This window comes from Anser anser (assembly GCF_964211835.1).
Source record: "Anser anser genome assembly, chromosome: 10".
NCBI lineage: Eukaryota > Metazoa > Chordata > Aves > Anseriformes > Anatidae > Anser > Anser anser.
Window position 1 is genome coordinate 10794347 of NC_139730.1, and position 20457 is coordinate 10814803.

A 20457-nucleotide genomic window follows, 5' to 3' on the forward strand; every position below is an offset into this window, starting at 1 on the left:
AACTATTACAGCACAAAAATTGGGGACCGTGGTAAAGCGGAGGTCCCATAATCTATATCCTTCAGTCAAAGGATATTGGTGATAAAACTCTCCTTGTTATTTTTTGGAGATAACTATACCTTCTTGATACTCTTCATCAGATACATATTTGTATCAGTCTTTACAAACTCATTATTTTAGGCCCTTGAGTTGTCAAACACAGCTTTGGAGAAAGCACAAATCAGCTTCCGAAGAACAAGCATCACCTCGCAGGTACCACAGACCTGGATCCTCAAGGCGCTACCATAGCAGATCTGCTCGGTGCAAGAGAGAAAACACATTTCCTACATGGTGAGGCAGCCACCCACCTGGCCAACGCATTGGCAGGGCTCACACTGCCACAGTTGGCCGGGCTCTGCCTGGTTTTTGCAGCACTTTTGAGTTCAGCTGCAGGTGCGAATTCTCCACGTGCTTTCTGGAAACCCAGTTAATCCTTCTTTAAATGTTGTCACCTCACTCAAGGACCTGTTGACAAGTCCGGGCCAGTTTAGTTATTTTCCTGGGACTGGCAGCCAAAAGGGGGCACTAGAGAACAAGCCGAGACACTTTGGCGGGCTGTCGCATTCGTCATCGGCGCAGAAACCTGAAATCCAGCCTTCATCACATTTCTTTTCCAGTGCTGATAAGCGTTTTTTGTCTCAGGAAGCATTTATCTTGCCATATCATTGGTTGTCATTTACACAGTAGCAGTAGATTGTGCAGAAAACGTTACAATGTCCTTACAGGCCTGCACCAAGGAGTGGGAATTCTCTTTGATGTTAGCTGCAGTACTACAAAAAGTGAGATGTACTACTGACAATCTTTTACAGAGGTGAAGAATCCAGTCTTCATTTAGTCAGGGTTCCATTAGCACTGTATGTGAGTTTTCATTAGCGTGATCACACTTCAGTCTTTAAAATAGTTCTGATTTTTTGTTAGAATTCACCAAAGCTGCACTTAAGCGAGACGTCTCATATAGGCAAGTCAAAACACGGTTCACATCTGTAAAGGACGTAATTTCTTCCATTTTATTTTACCCAGCTGTATAATATAGTAATTTTTAGCTTTTGTTAAGTAAATACTCTTAATACTTCTTATTAAAAAGCACAGATTTCTACTGTTTAAATTCTTTTTTTTCATTTATTCAGTACTTCTATACAGTAACATATGAAGATAGGAAAAAGTGTTTTAACCTAAGGCAACACCACAGCATGTTACAACGCAATCAACACATTAGCATGTTTTAACAAGTTTTTGAATATGGTAAAACTAATTGTACAGGCAGATCCTCCCCTTTCTATATATGGTTGGTTATATACAGCTTATATGTATGGTTAAGTGCAAGTAAGACCAAAGGATTTTCTAACTCTGTGTAAGAGAAGCAGTAAAAGGTCCCTTTGGACAAAACAGACTGGGAATCCATTTTGCACAACAGCTGGTGTGAAACTCAACAGGCGTTTTTCCCATTCTTTGCACCTTCATGACCTCCCTGTGTCACAGCCACCTGATTTTCCTGAAGAAGAGGATCTGTCTTTTGCAGGCTTCATTCTATAGAGGATCCTGCAGCATGAAATGGTGTTAGGACCCTTTCTTCCTTTGCCATCTCTAGAAGTACAGAATCTCCAAGACAAACTCAGCCCTCACCTGGCCCTGTTCTACTCAAGCATGTTGCAGGAAAGAGTACAGCTCACCTCCAGTCGCTCTAACCGCCTCCGCTGCTGAAGGAGAGAAACAGCCTGGGTGGATAGCGCTGCCCTGGGTGTGGCAGCAGTGCTGAGCGGGTGCACGGATGTCACCATAGTATCAGAGCCTAATATTTAGTTATCGTGGATGTTTAAAATCACATTTACAGTACTTACAAGCCTGTTTGTTGTAGGTAACACATAGACGCACACTTTGCACAATTATATTGTCAGTCTCTACAAGAATCAACTGACCTGAATTTAAGTATGTTTCAAGCACCCGGTATTAAAAGGCATACTGAAACACGAAACTTCATGCTGCAAAATGCTGGTTAAGGACCAGTTTCTCCCGTCTACAAGGTGGACTAAAAAATGGCCAAGCAAAACAGTTCCGGTTCATAATTCCATTGGCAAAATGGTGCTGTAGATCAAAGCATCATTGCATTCCCCCACCTTGAATCAGGGGAAAGAGACTGTGGCAGGACAGAGCATCTGTTTGTGCAAGATCCCAGTGACATGACTGCTCGGAAACAGCTCAGCACCACGCTCTCCCAGCGTTTTAAATCCCAGCGTGACTATACCAGCACATCCACGTGTGCCTGCCACCCCTAAGGTATGCTTGAAGTGACACCACAAGCTGCACAAACACTACCAACAACAGAAAAAAATGAGATCTGAACTTACAACATCCCCAGTCGATGCAGTATTCTCTAGGGAGAAAAAAAGAAAAAAAAGTTATTTTTGCAAGGCAAGGCATTTCACCTCCCCACACAGCAGCAAGAGGGCCGGTTTTACACCCCCCACAGACGCTGGATGCCCCACAAAATCTGAAACCCCAAGCTTGGTGCCTTGCCCTGGGTAAGGCGAAGCGAAGCCGGGCAGGTGCGGAGCCCCCGGGGTCCTGGCGGCGGGGCAGGGCGGCCTCGGCCCCGCTCCGCTCCCGGCTCGCAGCCACGGGCCGAGCCTGGGTAAGGCAGCGCGGGTGGCGGCCCCGCAGCTTCTCCCGCACCGAGCCCGGCCCCGCGGCCCCGATAGGAGCGCCGAGAGTCCCCGCCCCCGCGGGGGAGCGGAGGCCCGGCGGGGAGGGAGCTGAGCGAGGAACGCCGCCGAGTTCCGCCCCAGCAGCCATGGCAGCCTAGCGAGGTCTCCGCGGCAGCCCCGCTCGGACATGGGCCTGCCCCGGGCCGGCGGGCTGAGGCAGCGAGACCCCGCGGCGGTGAGTGGGGGCGGCCGCGCCGGCTGCCGGCGGAGCGAGGCCTGCCCCGGGCTCGCCTCACGCCCTGCCCCGGCGGGAGGGGGGCGGGCGCCCTTGGACGGGAAGCCCCGGGCCCGGCCCCGCCGCTCGGAGCCCGGCTGGGAGGCGGCCCCCGAGGGGCTGCGGGGGGGGAGCGGGGCCGCGCTGCGGTCAGGGGGCCCGGTTCGGCCCGGCGGGTACCGGCAGCTCTCCGCCCTGCCGCCGTGACCTTGGGCGGCCGCGGCCGGGCCGGGCGAGGCGGGGACGGGGCCGGGGGAAGCCCGGCCGGAGCCCGGGGACGGCTGGAGGAAAATGGCCGGGGCCGGCCGGGAGGCGGCCGCCGTGTGAGGGGCTGGCGGCGGCACCGCCGGGCCGCGGGGCGGGCCGGGGGCTCGGCCTGGCACCTCCCCGGCCCCCCGGCTGTGCCCGTGCGCTTGGAGGGCGTTAATTGTCTAATTAAGAGGTGAAGCTGGTTGGTTTTTTACTTAGGCTGAATGGCGTCCGAGCTAACTGTATAAAACCTAAGTTTTTTGGTTTTTTAAGTTAACTTTATAGCGTCTTGCCCCCGCCCGCCATCAATGTCAGTTAAACTGCCGGGTGAGTGAGCTGTCAGAAGGGATTTAGGTGAAAGGAGAGGCTCCTGCGCGGTGCTGTGCGGGGTCTGAGCGCGGTACGTGGCCGGACAGACCCTCAGTACGTGGCCCCGTGCTACCCAGAAAATGACAGAACTCGGCGTGCCCTGTGTAAGCGTAATGGCTGTACGAGGCCCTAATGGGTACGGGCTGCTTGTGCACATCAGGTTACAGCACCGAGGCCTGTGGTCTTAACAGTACAGGAGCCTGAAAGAGAGCCAGAGGCCTCACAGCTAAACGTACTGACTGAGGTGGGTGTTTCACTCCTGTGAAAATACCGCATTTCCAGATTAATACTGCCAATCTTAACAAAAGCAATTCTTGTGTACAAAGTGCAAGCGGTAAAACTTACTGATAAATGATGCTCGTGAGAAACCCATTTCTCATTTGCTTAAGTCTTAGAGAGAAAAATAAATAGGTGAATAATACTTTATTACGTACCTGAATTGATGATGCACAGGACTTAGCATGTTAACTTTTTTCAGCCCGTGTTAGGGTATGCTGCTTGCAATATAACTGCTTCTGTGCGTCGTTCTTGCTGTTGTCATTCCACTTAGAGCTTACTCACATCCTTAGTGAAACAGGCACGGCAATTAGATGTAGAAAAACCTGTTACCAACAGGTATGCTTCCCTGTCAGTGTAAAACTATTAATTTTAAGTATTTTAAATGTCCATAGATACCTGAACATGATTTCCCATGTATTTTTGGGATGTTGGCCGTGTTTTCAGCTTTCCTGAGTATAATAATGAAGTCTGAGACGATGCTTCACCTGTCAAGGGAATAAATCCACACGCTTGTGTCTGATCTTCATTTTTAAGGAATATAGGTTGTTTACTCTTCCTCACAGAGCTGACTAATAGTAGATTTAGGTACCGTAGCTTCTTCAATCGCTTGCTTTATTGACGGTTTCATGATCCAGTTTCATTTTCTTGTTGGGGAAGGAGACATTCTCTCCTCCTTACAGATGTGAGGAAGACACACATAATCTGAAGGGTTCACTGATACCTCAGCATTGCCGTTGTGGTGATTTTAAGTCTGGAGGGAAAGGAAATACTGGGCAAAAACAAGCATAATCTAGTCAGAGCAGACTGGACCGGCAAGAGTGTATTTTGATAAAATTGATGCAATTCTGATAAGAAAGTGCAGTTCATTGCAGCTCTTCTGGTGGAAACAAATAGAGACCTAGAACAGACTTGCAGCAGCTGGTCTATCTCCATGTGTTTCACTGCTGTATGCTAACTCCTGAGTGTCTTTATTTGTGCAACTTCTTTTGCTGGAGGAAGCACAAAGACCAGGTCAGTTAGGAATTCAATATCTGCAAAAAGTTAGGTTCAGAATCAGCTGGTTATTTATGTATATCAAAGAGCAGATTATGGTTGTGAAATCATAAATTCTTCCCAAAGCCCTATCAAAGGAGGAAAAAAAATAAGAACCTCATTCAACTGAGATAGCAAATGCAAAATATCAGGCCAAGAGGAAGTTTTTCATAAATGGAAATGAGTTTTTAGTAAAGAACAGCAGCATTTCACTTCAAAACAATAATTTGAACAGAGCATCTGATGATAGTATGGTAAAAAATGAGAACCATAGGGGGTAAAAGGAATTGATAAAGCAGAATAGTTGGAATTTTTTTTGGAAAGTCTAAGAAGTAAGAGCAGTTAGGGCTAGGTTGCTATGGAATCCTATACTCAAGGAGGATTAAATGCAATAAAAGAGAGGAAACATGTCCGTGTGCAAAAAGTGAGCAATTTGTTTGGATTTAGGAAGATAATTGTAGTGTCTGGCCATTCCTTCTCAAGCTTTTCTTTTCTCAAATACAGTTTGTTTCATGAACTGGTTCTCTTGCCTCTGTTTCTGTAAGGCTACCAGCAGTAAAACGACAGCAAGCTGCAGTTCTTTAAGAAATGTCTGGAGACAAGATAGGAGGTGAGGAGGAGGAGGGGGGATTCCAGACCTGCACTAGGAGACTTGGTGAAAATGGTATGGATGCATGCCACAGGGCAGCAAACAATCTGTGCACATAGACTGGCTCAGAACATACAGTAACACAACAATTTGCTGTTTTTTAGGAGGAGAGTAGGTAGGAGAAGTTGGGGGCGTGAGGAGGAAGTACTGCTGTTCTTGGATAAGCTGACGTCCATTACTGTTTTCAGATGTTCTCGTCCCTTCCTTGCTTTTTATCTGTGGAAGAGAGGAAGACTAGCAAAGAAGTATGGTACCCATTGTCTGTATATCCGTATTTTAATTCATGTATTATATAAGTGTCTGGTCATAGATCACCTTCTCTCTACGCGGGTAGCAATACTTCACCTGGTAACTGCTCAGCAAGCCAAGCCTTTCTAGCTTGCCACCAAAGGAAGTAGAGTCTGCCTGAGAATGGGTTGAATACCCAGCACTTCACCTCAAACTAAGTTTTTATCACTCAGTATTTTAGAAATACTGTACCCAAAATGCAGAAAACTTGCATATTATTTCTGCTTCAAAAAACTGTTAAGAGCTTGTTTCCTTCTTCCCCTTTTATTAGCTGACAGGGAGAGACTTGGAAGTTGTCACTGTACGTCACATTCCGAGTTTTGACATACATTACAATTTATAAGTTGAATGTAATCAAGAGGGCTATTCCGCTAGCTCTGTTCATTACTTTTCCCAATTCTAAAACAATCAGTAAGAGTCACAGATGTTCCTAGAAACAGTTGGTTAATGTTTTCCTATTGCTACTTGTTTTTTTAGACTAACTAGCACAAACTTTTATTTGGATCAGTGTTATTGTGAGTGGGGAAGCCTTTGTTAGCCACTAACTCTGGCTGCCTCTGTTTTGGTGACACAGAGCTGTGTTCATTTAGGTTTGGTCATTAGGGACCTCAAATGAAACCTTATATTAACTTCTGATATATGCTGCATGTAATTCCATTAAGTAGGCTATTGAGAATTTGATTATTTTTTTTTTCCAGAAAATGTTATTTCTAATCTATCCTTACTCATTTTACTGCAGCATCTTGTACGGATTGCAGTGCTCTGGGAGGTCGAAGAGTAATGTCTCATTCATCAGCTACTGTGGTTAGCAGCTCATGTTTTGGAAAGGGTGTAGAAATTTTTTCAAATCAGGAAATAAAAGTAAGTTTAGTGTTGTGTTTGGCAACTTAAAAACACTTAGTTATAACTCTTAGTAACTGTAGCAGAAAAACATGGAAAGTCCATTTTTGTTCTTGGCCAGATCTGAGATTTGCCTGTTATCCAATAGTTCCCCATGTGTAGAGATGAGGTCCCAGAACTGCCTTTATTAAGGTGTGTCAGCAGCACGTGAAGGTTTACTAGCATCTTCTGCCTTTCATTACATGGCTGCTTTTCCACATAATCTTGTTTTTTTTTCCTCATACACAGACGCAGTAATGTTATATTTGCATCTTTTTCATAATACATATTTAGTTACAATATTCTGTCTGAACTCGACCAAATGCTGCCACTTAATCTTAAGAAAATACTGATTACATAACAGAGCAAACGTTGAAGATATATTTAGAAAGGACTTAAAGCTTCAAAGAAAAAGTCTATTTGCAGTTCCAAGGAGGAATAAAGAGCCAGTTAAAGACACGTTCTGAAGGTATGATTAGACAAGCAACGTTAAAGCCTTAGTAAGATTGAGGCCTTTTCCTGCAATTCTGTAAGACTATTAAATAAAAAAAATATATGTCTAAGGCAAAAAAGCTTTTAGATTGGGAAGGTACTTTACTTTGTGGTGGGATGTGTCTGTTTTGTTTTGTTCCTACTGAATGTAAAGCTTTAATTAGTTTTCTGCCTTGTTTTCAGCAACTAAATATCTCCTGAAAGTTAAAGTTGAACATAAGGCACTTTACAGGGAGGGGAAAATGTTCTTAAGATGCATGAGGTACGGGATAAATTCTTGATTTTATGTACTAAAATTAGTATTTGAGGAATTTATGATATACTTCCTAGAATTATCTGGAGTGCAATCTCATAGGAAGGATTTTTTTTTTCAAACTTACCAAGTTTGCACAGATGCTATGTAATTAGAAAATTAGCAAGCATAGCATCTGTGTTGAGGCAGTAAGTTAGCTGGCTGGTACCAGCACTGAGCCGCAGGAAGGCATCCCATTCCCATCTCAGCTGCTCATTCCTGGCTGTGCATGCTGACTGCTGTCCTTGCACAAGCTGCAGAGCTTTTCTGCCTCTTCAGCAAGCTGCACTGGCTGAAGAAGAGGCCGGAGAAGTACCAGGCCGGCATGAGAAAGACAGAGGGAAATCAGAACCTCCTCGTTCGGTAACAGTCAGCTACAGATCAGGTCAGTTGTGCAAAACTTCACTCCAAGGTTACTGGCCGATGGTGGTTTTGGTCACACTGTTGTGCTGATCCTCACCTTGGGGTGTAAGGGAAGAGCCCTGCATTCGTCATGTCAAAGGCTGTGTGGATTTTCGCTTCCTTCTGACACCTAGGAAATTTATTCGTTGGGATCATTTGAGCATCTTTCTTCTAATTAGTTGCCCTGAATTTATTTGGTTTTGCTAGCACCAGAATGTCTCACTGGTTGAGCAGAGCTCTTCCCCTGCCATCCCCAAGGGCTAAAATAGCTCACTGTATAATATATGCAAAGGTTTTAGTTAGACTATCTGTGTGAGACTTAATGGACTGCTGCATGCAGAATGTCAGATGAGATGATGTAACACTCCTTTCTGGCCAAACTCTGCTTAACTACGTAACAGCTTCTTGGGGAATGCTTCCAAGTGGCAGCAGAAAGACAACTGTACCTGGGAGTTTAGGACCTATAGTATGTCCAACACATTTTCAAGCAGCCTTTAACAGTTCCTTTAACGTTCTCTTTATGGCCTTTTTTAACAGTCTGCTTCAATGTTCCTTTCCTCAGCTCGTGTCTTACCAAGACGTAACAAGCCACCTTTCCATGGGCGTAGCATCTATTTGCAGAGAGGCTGGTGCTAAGCTAGTTGTAAAATAATTATCCAGCACTAATTTCACAGTGCAAATAGGTCAGTTGATTTTTGGTAATATTTGTTCAACTATAAAGTTGAGTAAGTATTTTCTGGATAGATTCATTTGATCATCCTTAAGTCAGCGTTTCTTTTCTCCTTGTTTTCCTTAGTATTCTGGTATTTGAAACACAATGCTCACATTCTTGACAAATTACCCAGAGTTGTTTCAAATAACTATTACTTTGGCTGAATAATTAACTGTATAAATTAATCCTCCTAATCTGCTTGCATCAATAATGCATACAACTGATAAAAGAGGACCCTTACAGATGATTAACATTTAAATAGTTGCAGTTTAAGCATTATTCCTCTTTTGGACAAGAAGTTCCTGTTTGGTTTTGACTCCTGGAATAATTTTTCTATTTATGCTCTATGCTACAAATAATTGCCCAGAGTGAGATTTTTTTTTCTTTTTAAATAGCTGCCTATTATGTAAGTAATCCTGGTTTTAATGGTTGTAACATAGCTTAACACCAAAGGCAGGTGCTGATGCTGTAGCATTGAGTAACACTTCAGATTGTAGCGGACCAGATCAGGTACTAGAGCTCTGATTGATTACATGCACTTAATTTGCCTTTAGAATTGTTCATTATAGTTTAATCTCTAACTGTGTAAGTTCCAGATTGTTCTATATTAGTGCTGATTCATGTAACATGAGACAGGTTAGGTAATAACACCGTACTGGTAACAATAGTAACTGTTTTAAAAGTCATTGATGGACTATACTTGGGCTCTTCCTACCTGATGTGTTTTTGTTTTGTTTTCAGAACAATATTGATAGAGACTTCTGAGAAGCTGTACCATCCTAGAAGGGACATAAGTAACAACATTAACATGCCTGCTGTGGCATCTGTACCTAAGGAGCTCTATCTCTGTACTTCATTGAAAGATCTCAACAAGAAGACAGAAATAAAACCTGAAAAGACCAGTACAAAGAGGTGTATATTTTAATTGATTTGGGATCAACTATTCAAAATACAAGTCTTAGTAGTACATAGTAAATAGAATTTTGATACCTGTGTAAGTTAAATTGTTTCCTTATGTACTAAACATTAACGAGTTTCCCTCTAGAGGAACTCTTAGTATTAGAACTGTTAGTGCTACTCTTCTGAGCAGATTCCAGCTCAGATGATTATGTTTTAGATCTAAGTTTTCTCAGTTATTACTTAACTATCAAATCTTTGATAGCCTTATGTATGACAAGCTATCACATCAGATATGCTTACTGCCTACAGAAGGTAACTTCTTGAGCATGGTGCCCATGACAGCTTGAGTACTTTGAGAAAAGGCTACATAAATACAAGTTCTTAAAAATTAAAAGCTCTGCAGATGCATGAATACAAAATATTTTGCCTCTAGCACTTTCAGACAGTCATTTTGTTTTACTATGAATTAGTTTTTCCTCAAAAATGTTTTCAGAAAAGTACTTTTTTCTGTGTCTCAGTATGCTATTTAAATATGGAAGATTTTAAATAAGACCAGAAAAACAAAATAGCAAAGAGAAACTTCATTTGGAGGAGCATAATTGCAATTCATGTTAGTAAAAGCCTTATATTAAGATGGTAAAAATCAAATGCTTAATATATGGGCAGGGGCTGCAAACACCTAAAATGGCATTTTTTAATTATAAGATGTTTGGGGACAAGTCAACAATCGTGGGCTTTACTCTTCTTTTTTTGATTTTAGTTATGTGCAGAGTGCCCTTAAGATTTTCAAAGCAGCAGAAGAAAGCAGATTGGACCGAGATGAAGAAAAAGCTTACATCCTATATATGAAATATGTGACTGTTTATAATTTTATTAAAAAGAGACCCGATTTTAAGCAGCAACAGGTATAAAAAGCTTTCTGACCTTTTTGCTTTTTTGTAGAAGCATTAGAAGCACAGAAAATTGCACGAAGGCACATTCAAAGAATTTCACTGATATGAAGTAAACTGTCTCACTTGTGCTGGCATTTTTACTTCCTATTTTTGACAAGTCTATTGTTAATTGCTATTACAGTTTGCTCTTATTAATTATACTTAAGATATATAAATAGACAGATGTGGATATTTTTCATGGAAAGGTAATCCCGTTGTCTTTCCACTTCTGACTTCTTTTGGTGCAGTGCTAAGGAGTTTGGGGATTGAGGGAGAGTGTTCCTTTTATTCAATTCAAGCCTACTTTACTGAAAATGAACAAATGTGCTTTTAGCTTCGGTCTTGCAACTAGAGCCGTGTGGTAACAAACAGGGTTGCCTTGCCTATTTGTTAATGCTATAGAACAATTTTACTTACAAACTCATGTTTGAGGGGAAAACACTTAACTCAAAACAGTTCCTTTTTTTTGGGCATTATTATCACTATAATACCAATTTTCTGTAGAGTAGCTGTTCTTTATATGCACAGAAATCAGCATTATTAAGCTGTACCGTTAATATGTGGGCTGATGCTTGTAATTTTAGGATTATTTCCATTCAATTCTTGGACCTACAAATTTAAAAAAAGCTATTGAAGAAGCTGAAAGACTCTCAGACAGCCTTAAACTCAGGTATGTGAATACAATAAATATATAATGTGGTTAGTTATACATGAAGCCAGTACGCATGCAGTTGCAGGTTTTCATGCTGTATAGTAGTAAAGGATTGTGCTTGCAGTACCGTCTAGATACCTGAAATTCTTGAACCTAAATCGTGTACCCACAGGAGCCTGCTTTTATAGCTTATTTTTGTCATCATGTATTCCAATAACTTGCCACTGTTTGTTTTCTCAATTCTTGGAGACTATGATTTGTTGGTTCGTTCAATGACTGATAGAAAGAAACCACAAGATAATATAAGGTGTATGTACTCCAGAATTTATCAAGAGCCATTTCCTGCTCATGCTTTTCATCATAGGGTCACCTAAGGCCAAATGTACTAACGCATGTTACTAGTATTTCCATATGTTAAAAAGCCCTCCCAATTGGGACTTGGTTTAAACTAACAAAACACATTTCTAAAGGCATTTTTTTATTCTTTAGCTAGCTGCTACACCTTTTCTTTACCTCTACCACTTGCAGACACATTTATGGAAATGCAGTTTTGCTAGTATGGAACTGAGCTAAGGGGCTTTCATTAGCTCATTTGCAGTTACTGAGTTACAAGTCTTTATGCCATAAGCCATGAAATCGCGTCAGTATGTTGTCAGATAGGCTCTATCTTTACATGGTAGTTAGTACAGTTTGTCTTGCTTCTAGCAGCCTTTTTTGCTTTTCACATCCTCAGCAACTGCCTGTCTCTCCCTTCCCACCCTTTCAACTCTGTCTCCTCAGTTAGGCACATTTCCCTTCCCCAGGCCCCACCAGAACTACTGTAAAAGCTTGTTCTATGCCCTTTGTAGTGCTTAATCTAAAAAGAGAGTTTAGGTGAACAAAGAAATAAGAACGTAGCTACATGTATATGAAAAGAGACATTCTAAGGATGCTTGATGATACTATACATTAAACAATCTTTAAATCTTCCCTGTTTTTAATTGTCTTACAATTCAGCAGAGCTACAAATTCACTTTAAGGGTAAACTTGGATAAAGCTATAGAAAACCGAAGTTATTTAGAGACTTGTTGCTTAGTAACTTATGGTTTATCATGAAATGAACTGAGTTTTGAAATTTGACACAGTAACTTTTAACTACTTTGGGCAAAATGTATGCGTATTTAAAGGGAAAATAAATGAAACATGACTCCTGCGTAACTACAGAAGTGGTTTCATAGAAATTGTTATTGTACAATTTCTCTTCCAGGCAATAGGCCAGCAAATAGTTTAACTGTTAATTATTAACCAAAAGTGGAGCTGCTGAAACGTCATTTGTATAGGCTTAGGAATACTTACATGAATGAGCTAGTATGTGCTTCAAAGGCATACCAGTAGGTAAATGGGAAATTGATGGGTAAATATCCCATATTGACCAAATTCAATGAAAATCTTAAATATATTTTTGTACCATTAACTCCAAATAAGAACAAAATGCTCTGTTCTAATTTATGATGTCTTTGCCAAATCAAGAAGCCTATTTAAGAAATAGAATTACACTTGCTGCTTGCTTCCTGTTGGTGGAGTAGAGTTTGAGGCAGAATATGATGTCACGATATAGTTCATTAACACAGTGCTCTTAGTATGAAATAAAATTGCATAGTAGTTGTCATTTTGTTCCTGGTTAGTCAAGATATAATTAAAATGACAATTACTAATGCAATTCAGTGTTCAAGCCTCACTACTTGGCTCAGTCATCAATATTGTTAGTTCAAAACATTATTTTTTGCTTTATGGATCACTAATAACTGTTGTCTTCTGAGTTCTATTAACTAGAGTGCAATGTAGCAGCAATGTGACTGTACAAGCCTGCAGCTGGTGATATAAAAGCTGTAGTTTGGAGGCTACTGGTTTACAATATTGTGATTGTCCTTAAAATGGCAAAGGGCTGGAAGGTTAACTTTAAAGGGCGAGGCTTTATGAAAGGGACATCTGTATGCAAGACTTACACGCACCAAAAGTTTTGAGTACACAGGATTGTTGCATTGACTTCACTGTAGTTGCACTCTTTGAAATAAGCAGCAGGGGTGGTGGTGAGGATGTAATAGTATTATAAAGTCAGCTTACATCCAAAAGGTGACTGCTACTGTATTGGTAGTTGTGACCCAACTTCTCAGAAAAAGGAACTTTAGAGAACTGAGCTAACTCATTTTTAACTACTATTAGGACTGTTGCAAAACCAAATAAAATACCCTGGATGATTGTTATAATATGTTGAAGTTTACCTGTAAGACACCAATACTTACTCTTGTTTCTGTGAAATGAAAAACCTATTACTTTTAGTGACACCATAGCTAAGCATGACCTCAGATTTAAAGAAAAAAATAGTAAACCCTTAAGAGCAGTGGCTATGAAATAAGAGCCAAAATAGGATTTAAGGATAAGAAAACCATCCCAAGAGTGGAAGAAGTTGTATCAAGCAGTCAGGGAGGAAAGTGGGCTCTGATGCAGTGAGGGGATGTTGGGGAGGATTTACTTTAAATGCTTCCTGTTTCATGGCCACCCCCCCCCCCCCCGCCTTGACTTGATGGTTCTGGTGCTAGCCGATTATCCAAGGCTAGCCGATTATATAATATTGGTTGTGGGGAAATATGTTTTCCATAGATATGAAGAAGCTGAAGTTCGGAAAAGACTCGAAGAGAGGGACAGACTGGAGCTGCAGAAAAAGCAAGAACCAAAAGATGATGGAAAGAGTTCGGCCAAAAGCTCATCAGAAAATACAGCAGATTCCAAAGGAAAAAGCCAAAAGGTAATTGAAGATGTTTATGGATTCTCAATTCAGTCTGAAGGTATAGCTTTAATCCTGTATATGGTATTTATTAGTAGCTATTTCGAGTTCAGAATCTTTTTTTTTTGGCTTGTTTTGTTTTTTAATTTACTTTCTATTCCCCATAACCTTTCTTTTGAGTCTTCTTTGGAAAATGTAAAATCCTACCAACCTCCAGTTCTTGCTTAAGATACACTTGCTTTTTGTAAAGTCAAACTCTATATTACAACTGTGCTTTCCACCATTGCTGGAACTATCGGATTAAGAAACATGATAATAAATTTGTTACATGACTCCTTTCTAGGAGAGAGCTGACTAATTAGCAATAGTGTGGGGAAAAAGAAATGTTTTTCCACAAGTGCTTCATGAATTTCACCCAGCAGATGCTGCTGCAGGTTGTATTGCCTTTTTAACTGCTTTCTGTCTAGGTAGAGCAGCAACCTTGGTGTCTTCCTAAATTAACTAGCTTTTTTTTTTCCCTTCTTGCAACACAGATTAATGGTGAGAGCAAGCATTCACTGGAAAGAAGGGATCAATCCGAAAGTCTGAGTGGTAAGAGATGCAATATTCACACAGGTGTGAAAAAAGTCTCCATATGCTTATGCACCCATCACTTTGGCAGCTGCAGTTCTTTAAACAGTTACTTCACAGTCAGAGTATTTTGATGAAATTTTGATATGCTTTATTTCAATAATTGCAACCTAGTAGTAAAGCTCTGTATTTAAGCTATCATCACGTCTCTTGAACTTAGAAAGCTGTTCTGAGTTTTTCAAAACTTTAGTAACTAAAGCTGGACTAACCCCAGAGTGGTCAAACAGAAAGAAAAATGTTTCCTCGACTGCTAAGACAAATATCTGGACAAGGCTGAAATGTGTCGACTTTCTCAATTAAATAAGAAATTTCCCTTTGCCCCTCCTAGCCTTGTTTTTTGTTCTTGTAATAAACGTGAAAATGTTCCTCTTCAGCTGAGAAATCTAGAGAACATCTGCAGCATGTAGTTCACGAGTGCTTGCCTATATAGCTAAAGTTAAATGAGATCATGAAAAATTAACTAGTTTATCACTGAAGTATCCAGTATCGTCTAATTTAGCAGATCAGCTGCTAATCATTGTAGTAGTGGGAGCAGAAGAGCCAATCTGTTCCACAGTGTCTCAGCTCCATGACTTTGTGGGAAGGATATATATATATATATAGGTATATGAATGTATTCTGTATGCTTTTCTGTTCTGTCATCTGGTTGCAGTCTTGATTACTCCAGTCAGATGCGATCATAATTATCTATTTTATTTATAATGTAGCTTTTAGCATCTAATAGCTTTTGTATTTCAAGGAGCAGTCACAGCTGAGAAACTGTTTGCAATGATGACGGACAAAAGCATTGAATTGATTATAATGGATGCTCGAAGCTCGAAGGATTATCAGGAATCCTGTATTCCAAGATCTATCAGCGTCCCAGAAGAAGCTATCAGTCCTGGGTATGGAATAATGTTAAATGATAGTGAAATGTTTGATTTCTCTGAAGTACTGTCTTACTGGCATTCCCTTTTGTAAAGTGACTGAAAAAAAGAATGCATTAGAAGGGTCATATGCTTCTACAACTTGTACATTTAGTTTTAGAGTCTCCGATACATACAAATTGGTGAGATGTATCTGGACAGTGCTGTTTTTGTATGTACTGCCTTGAAGTCAGAGCTTGTGTATTTTATCCAAGCACATAAGCATGTATAGGTTGGACCATGTATTGTTGGGCTAAGTGTTACTCGTACATTTATCTTTAAGTGCATGTTAATACATTTCAGAGTTACTGCTAGCTGGATTGAAGCTAGACTCCCGGAAGATTCTAGAGATCAATGGAAGAAGAGAGGACACTTTGATTATGTTATACTCCTGGACTGGTTTAGTTCTGCAGAAGACTTAAAGCTAGGAACAACTCTTCAGAGCCTGAAAGATGCGCTTTTTAAGGTTGGCAAGTTCCACACTTTATATTACTTCATCTCAATAAGTAAGGTGGTCTTAAAGTATGTATAATTACAAAGTATGTGGAAGACAATGACGTTCTGGGTAAACACTTTGGTTTAATTTTCAAAGACTGCTTATTTTGATAGCAGAAATTTAGTCTGAAGCTTCACTTTCCGCTGCTTATGCTGTAGTAGTGGAAAGTAACTCATTAAATAAGTAAATAGTAGAATGATTCAACTGCCCTCCTCAACAGCTAGCTCGTAAACTTTTAAGTTCTTGGCCGACAGAGTTGTTTGAGAAAGTACTTAGTTGTCTCATGCTTTCATGTATTAGCAATGTCTTTGGCAAACAGTACTAAGTCCACGTTTATGGGAACTGGCTGGCCACCTGCATAGGCAGGTTGAAAAAAGTTAACTTCTCTGCAGTCCTATCAAGCCAACACTTTCTAGAATGGAAGAATCAAGGTAAAAGAGACACCAGAAATAATTTGAAAACTATTAACTTTTGTACTTCCTTAAATACATGTTTTTCCAGAACTGATATTTAAGTTTGAGCCTCATCTTTGGAAGGAGCTAATAGACTCAATATTAAGTTGCTAAACGTTTAAAAGTCAGAATTCTGGCTATAGCTGTGTTGTCCCTACTCTTTATAAAGGTGGCTCTTGTGAGAGACTGCACGTGTTTCTGGTACTTAACTATTCAAGAGGGGTTCAGAGATTAGTTCAGGCAGTTGAGCAATAAATCTCCATTTATTGCTTTACAGAATAGTCTCTGAATTTCTGTTCATGTTCTAGTTAACATTATTATACTTTCCAAAGCCAACACCCCTAATTACAAAGACAATCAGAGGGCTGGAGCACCTCTCCTATGAAGACAGGCTGAGAGGGCTGGGGATGCTCAGCCTGAAAGCTCTGGGGTGATGTCATTGCAGCTTTTCAATACTATAAGGGGACTTAAAAAAAAAAAAAAAAAAAAAAAAAAAAGACGGGGAACTTTTTGCTTGGGCAGATAATGGTAGGACAAGGGGGAATGGTTTTAAACTAAAAGAGGGGAGATTTAGGTCAGAGTTTAGGAGGAAATTCTTCACTCGGAGGGTGGTGAGGCACTGGAACAGGTTGCCCAGAGGAGTTGTGGATGCCCCATCCCTGGAGGTGTTCGAGACCAGGTTGGACGAGGCTGTGGGCAACCTGATCTAGTGGGTGGCATATCTGCCTGCAGCAGGGGAATTGGAACTAGATGGTCTTTAGGTCCCTTCCAACCCAAGCCATTCTATGGTTTTATGATAATCACTCAGTAAACTTACCTGATAAGAAACCAAATATTTTTCTGCATGGAGGATCACTACCTGAACAAGTAGTAAGTGGTTCTTTCTGTATTGGAAATATTCAGAGCCTGTTGTAGTTACAGCCAGGAACCTCATGTGTTGGGCATTCTCCAAACCCTGTTCCCTAAAGTGTTTTTACAGCCTGATTAATTCTTACTTAAAAATCTCAAAAATAACCTCTTAGTATAATGACCAGACACAGAAATCTCAACAACAAGGTTAAGATTGAAACATTTCTTTGCTATGTTTGTCACCTAACTTCTTTTTTTTTTTTTTTTTATAGTGGGAAAGCAAAACTCTACTGCAGAATGAACCTTTAGTTCTAGAAGGAGGTTATGAAAACTGGCTCCTTTGTTTTCCCCAGTACACAACAAATGCTAAAGTAACTCCACCTCAACATAGCAAGATTGAAGCAGTAACAGTTTCTTGTAAGTATAATGGAGACTCCCTTTCCCCCAAGTGTTTCTAATTACTGGACGTAACTTCATTCAAGTACATATGAGAGAGATTGAGATCTAGCTCAGAACAAGGCTAAATTTTAGGGTCTGGTGGAACTTGAGGGTCACTTTGGTTTTGTTGTAAGAGCTTTCCCATGTATTTTTCCTCTCCCACCCCAGTGGATTTTACATATCCATCTTTGGAAGAGCCAGCTCCTGTTCCACCTGTTGCCACTATAAAGACTTCTATAACAGAAGGGATTGAAAACGAAGAAACAGAAGCTAATTTGGAAGAGAGACTAAAATTACTTAACAGACCAAGCGTAGAGGGTGCTGCTGTTCCAAAACCTGACAGTTCATTTGTAGTCAATCCCGTATCTATTACAAGAAGTATCCCTGAGGTAAGTTGTGTTTCTTTGTTTCAGATTTAGTATAGGGTTAATGTACTAGAGACCCACCACGTGCAGACCTCCACAGAGGTACGTTCTCAGTATTTGTTTAAGCCTTGTACACAAGTACATTGGTACAGAGACTATTGGTGGTCTGTGAAGCCGTGGTAATAATGCACAGAACTTTATGAAACTGAATACACTTGACATAATTGCTGAGTTTTCATTGAGGATTTTGATGTGAGTGCCAGAGAAGATGAAGGTCAGCAATTGCTCAGTAATTCAGAAAGTCTATTAGTAAGCTTTTCTAATCAATACATACATATGATGAAATAGTCAGGGCAATTAAGCTATGACTTACTTTTGCTATTCCAAAGCTCTGCTTTCCAGCCACCGTATCTTCCTTCAAATAAAAAAACACTTAAGAGGCTTTTCAGTTGTGGTCCAGTAGTGAAAGTATGGGGACTTGCTTCTTCTTCTTCTTCGGGGAAAGAAATTTTCTAGAACGCCTTTGTAGAGTCATTGCACTAAAATAACTTGTTTTCTTTGGAAGATAAGGCTAAAAATATCCAGCTCTTTATCTTTTACCTTTTTAGATACTTCCTTTAATACAGATTTTCATCTAATGGACCCTAAGCTATGAAAAAGACCGTACTTATTTTCTTCCCTTTGTTTTTTCAGAACTTCTATTTCAGTATCAAAAACAACCTCCTCTCCTAGGTCTGAGCAGAAATCGTTCTTAAATACGTGTTTCCATCAAGCAGATCTGCCTTAATCAGATGACAGAGCATGTGATTGAGAGAGCCAAGCCCAAGTTAGGCTGCCTGATTACCTTAACATGTTCACCTTTGAAAGCTTGAAAATAAAGACCCAAGTTGTAGTAATGTGTGTTTAATGCTGTCCTTATGGTTCTGTAAGGCTTGCTGATTGTTATCTCACATCTGGAGATAAAATTAATTATTAAATTAAGTATTAAATTAATACTTAGTTAATGAGCAATGTGAATTACCAGATTTACTGAAATTGAAAGTTGGCTATATCTCTGATAGAAATCAACTTTATATGATCTTTATGCTTTTATAAATTTTTCTTAGAAGTTTAGCTAGCAGAGCGCTAGTAGCTTTAGTGAGTTGTTCTATGCTTTGTGTTACAGGTTGATCGTACTAAAAAGCCTTCAATAAAAATTCCTGATGATAACAGACCGAAATCTGAAAGTACACTTGGTGACAGCCAGCCTATTGAGAATGGACAAATAGTTCCAGATCGGTCCACAAAACCTTTACGTGATGTAAAGAGCACCCTGACAGAAGAAGAAAAGAGTCATATACATGCAGAAACTGCTGCCCTGTTAGAGAAAAACAAACGAGAAAAAGAATTGCGGGAGAGACAACAAGAGGAACAAAAAGAAAGACTCAAGCGAGAAAAAGAAGAACAAGAGCAAAAAGCAAAGGAAGAACAGAGAGAAAAGGAACACAAAGAAAAGCTGCAGCAATCCAAAGAGGAGAGAGAACAGAAGGAGAGAGATGACCAGATAAAAAGAGAACAGGAGGAAAAGGAAAAAGAAAGAGTGCGCAAAGAGACAATAGAAGCAAGAAAACAAAATAAAAATGAACCAGAAAACATTGGTGCAAAAAGGATTGAGATTGACAAAGTATCTGCGGAAGAAAGAGAAAAGGGAGTTCGAACACCAGATATGCAGAGACGTGTGCTGGGTGATGCATCTCAGACTTCTGTGTCTGTTCCAGGCAAGGTTAGTGAAAACGGGAGCGTGGGGTATTCAGGATGATTTATTTGGGTGCCTCCTGAAGTGAGATGGTATCAGTCTAATTTCTAAATACGTACTTCACTGGAATCTTGTTTAGGCCTGCCATTTTTACATAGACGTAGGGGAGAAAGTTAAAACCAAGATACGTGTGGTTTTATAGGGCGGCTTAGACTAGCTTGATCCTCGTTTGCAGGTGGGCAGTATGGAGTTCCCATAAGATAATAATAATTACCACTGGCGTGGAGGCAGAGTGGCTGGTTCATGGTCTGCCATCTTCTGTTTCAACTATAAAATGCTGCCATGCCTCTTTCTCTCATACCAGCCCAAAATATATGCTATATTGTTGTAACAAACACTATGGACAGAATCACAGTATCGTAATAAACTAGCGTGTCCCCAGACGCATAAACACTGATATAACAGGGTTTTGTTGTCTAGTGTAAGAAGCAAAGCAATACCCTAATCTATTATTTTGAGACTATTTCTGAGATCTTGAAACTATTAACAGTCTATCCTATATAACACAACATTCAGTTACAAAGGCTATTCCAACAAATTGCTGCATAGCTTGAAAAAAAGTGATGTGGAACTAGCTGCAGTAGTGACTTCAAGGCACTTGCATTCAACGACAAAAAAAAAATAACTCTGCTTCTTCCCTATTATTCTTTATCAGCTATCTTTACTGACATTACAGATGAA

General features: G+C 40.4%; 2 protein-coding genes across 21 annotated transcripts in view; one reads left to right on the forward strand and one right to left on the reverse strand.

The window, feature by feature from the left end:
* LOC310905101 (uncharacterized protein) lies at positions 1-2829 on the reverse strand (the record flags this gene model as incomplete). Of its 5 annotated transcripts, none has more annotated exons than XR_014588781.1 (4): positions 1-1578; positions 1663-1733; positions 2385-2410; positions 2554-2829. XR_014588781.1 is itself a non-coding variant. In XM_083850762.1 (4 exons), the coding sequence occupies 3 exons, from the start codon at positions 2827-2829 to the stop codon at positions 1674-1676; spliced, it is 402 nt and encodes a 133-aa protein (XP_083706888.1). In that variant the 3' UTR covers positions 1-1578; positions 1663-1673. The 5 variants fall into 5 exon arrangements, 2 of the variants coding, with proteins under 2 accessions (XP_083706888.1, XP_083706889.1); XR_014588782.1 differs by having other exon boundaries at positions 1663-1736; XR_014588783.1 differs by having other exon boundaries at positions 1663-1828.
* USP8 (ubiquitin specific peptidase 8) overlaps positions 2744-20457 on the forward strand; it is a 24926-nt gene continuing 7212 nt past the window's right edge. For 2 of the 16 annotated variants that reach the window (XM_083850733.1, XM_083850739.1), the window contains exons 1-11: positions 2744-2916; positions 9340-9510; positions 10259-10403; positions 11015-11100; positions 13723-13867; positions 14380-14437; positions 15216-15360; positions 15685-15847; positions 17451-17595; positions 17785-18005; positions 19147-19743. In XM_083850733.1, the coding sequence (XP_083706859.1) occupies positions 9407-9510; positions 10259-10403; positions 11015-11100; positions 13723-13867; positions 14380-14437; positions 15216-15360; positions 15685-15847; positions 17451-17595; positions 17785-18005; positions 19147-19743 (1809 nt within the window). In that variant the 5' untranslated portion in view covers positions 2744-2916; positions 9340-9406. Of the gene's footprint in view, positions 2917-5637; positions 5779-6560; positions 6683-6714; positions 7870-8448; positions 8570-9339; positions 9511-10258; positions 10404-11014; positions 11101-13722; positions 13868-14379; positions 14438-15215; positions 15361-15684; positions 15848-17450; positions 17596-17784; positions 18006-19146; positions 19744-20457 lie in introns of those variants that run through there. The other 14 variants (XM_083850738.1, XM_083850740.1, XM_083850742.1 and 11 more) reach the window with 13 other exon arrangements.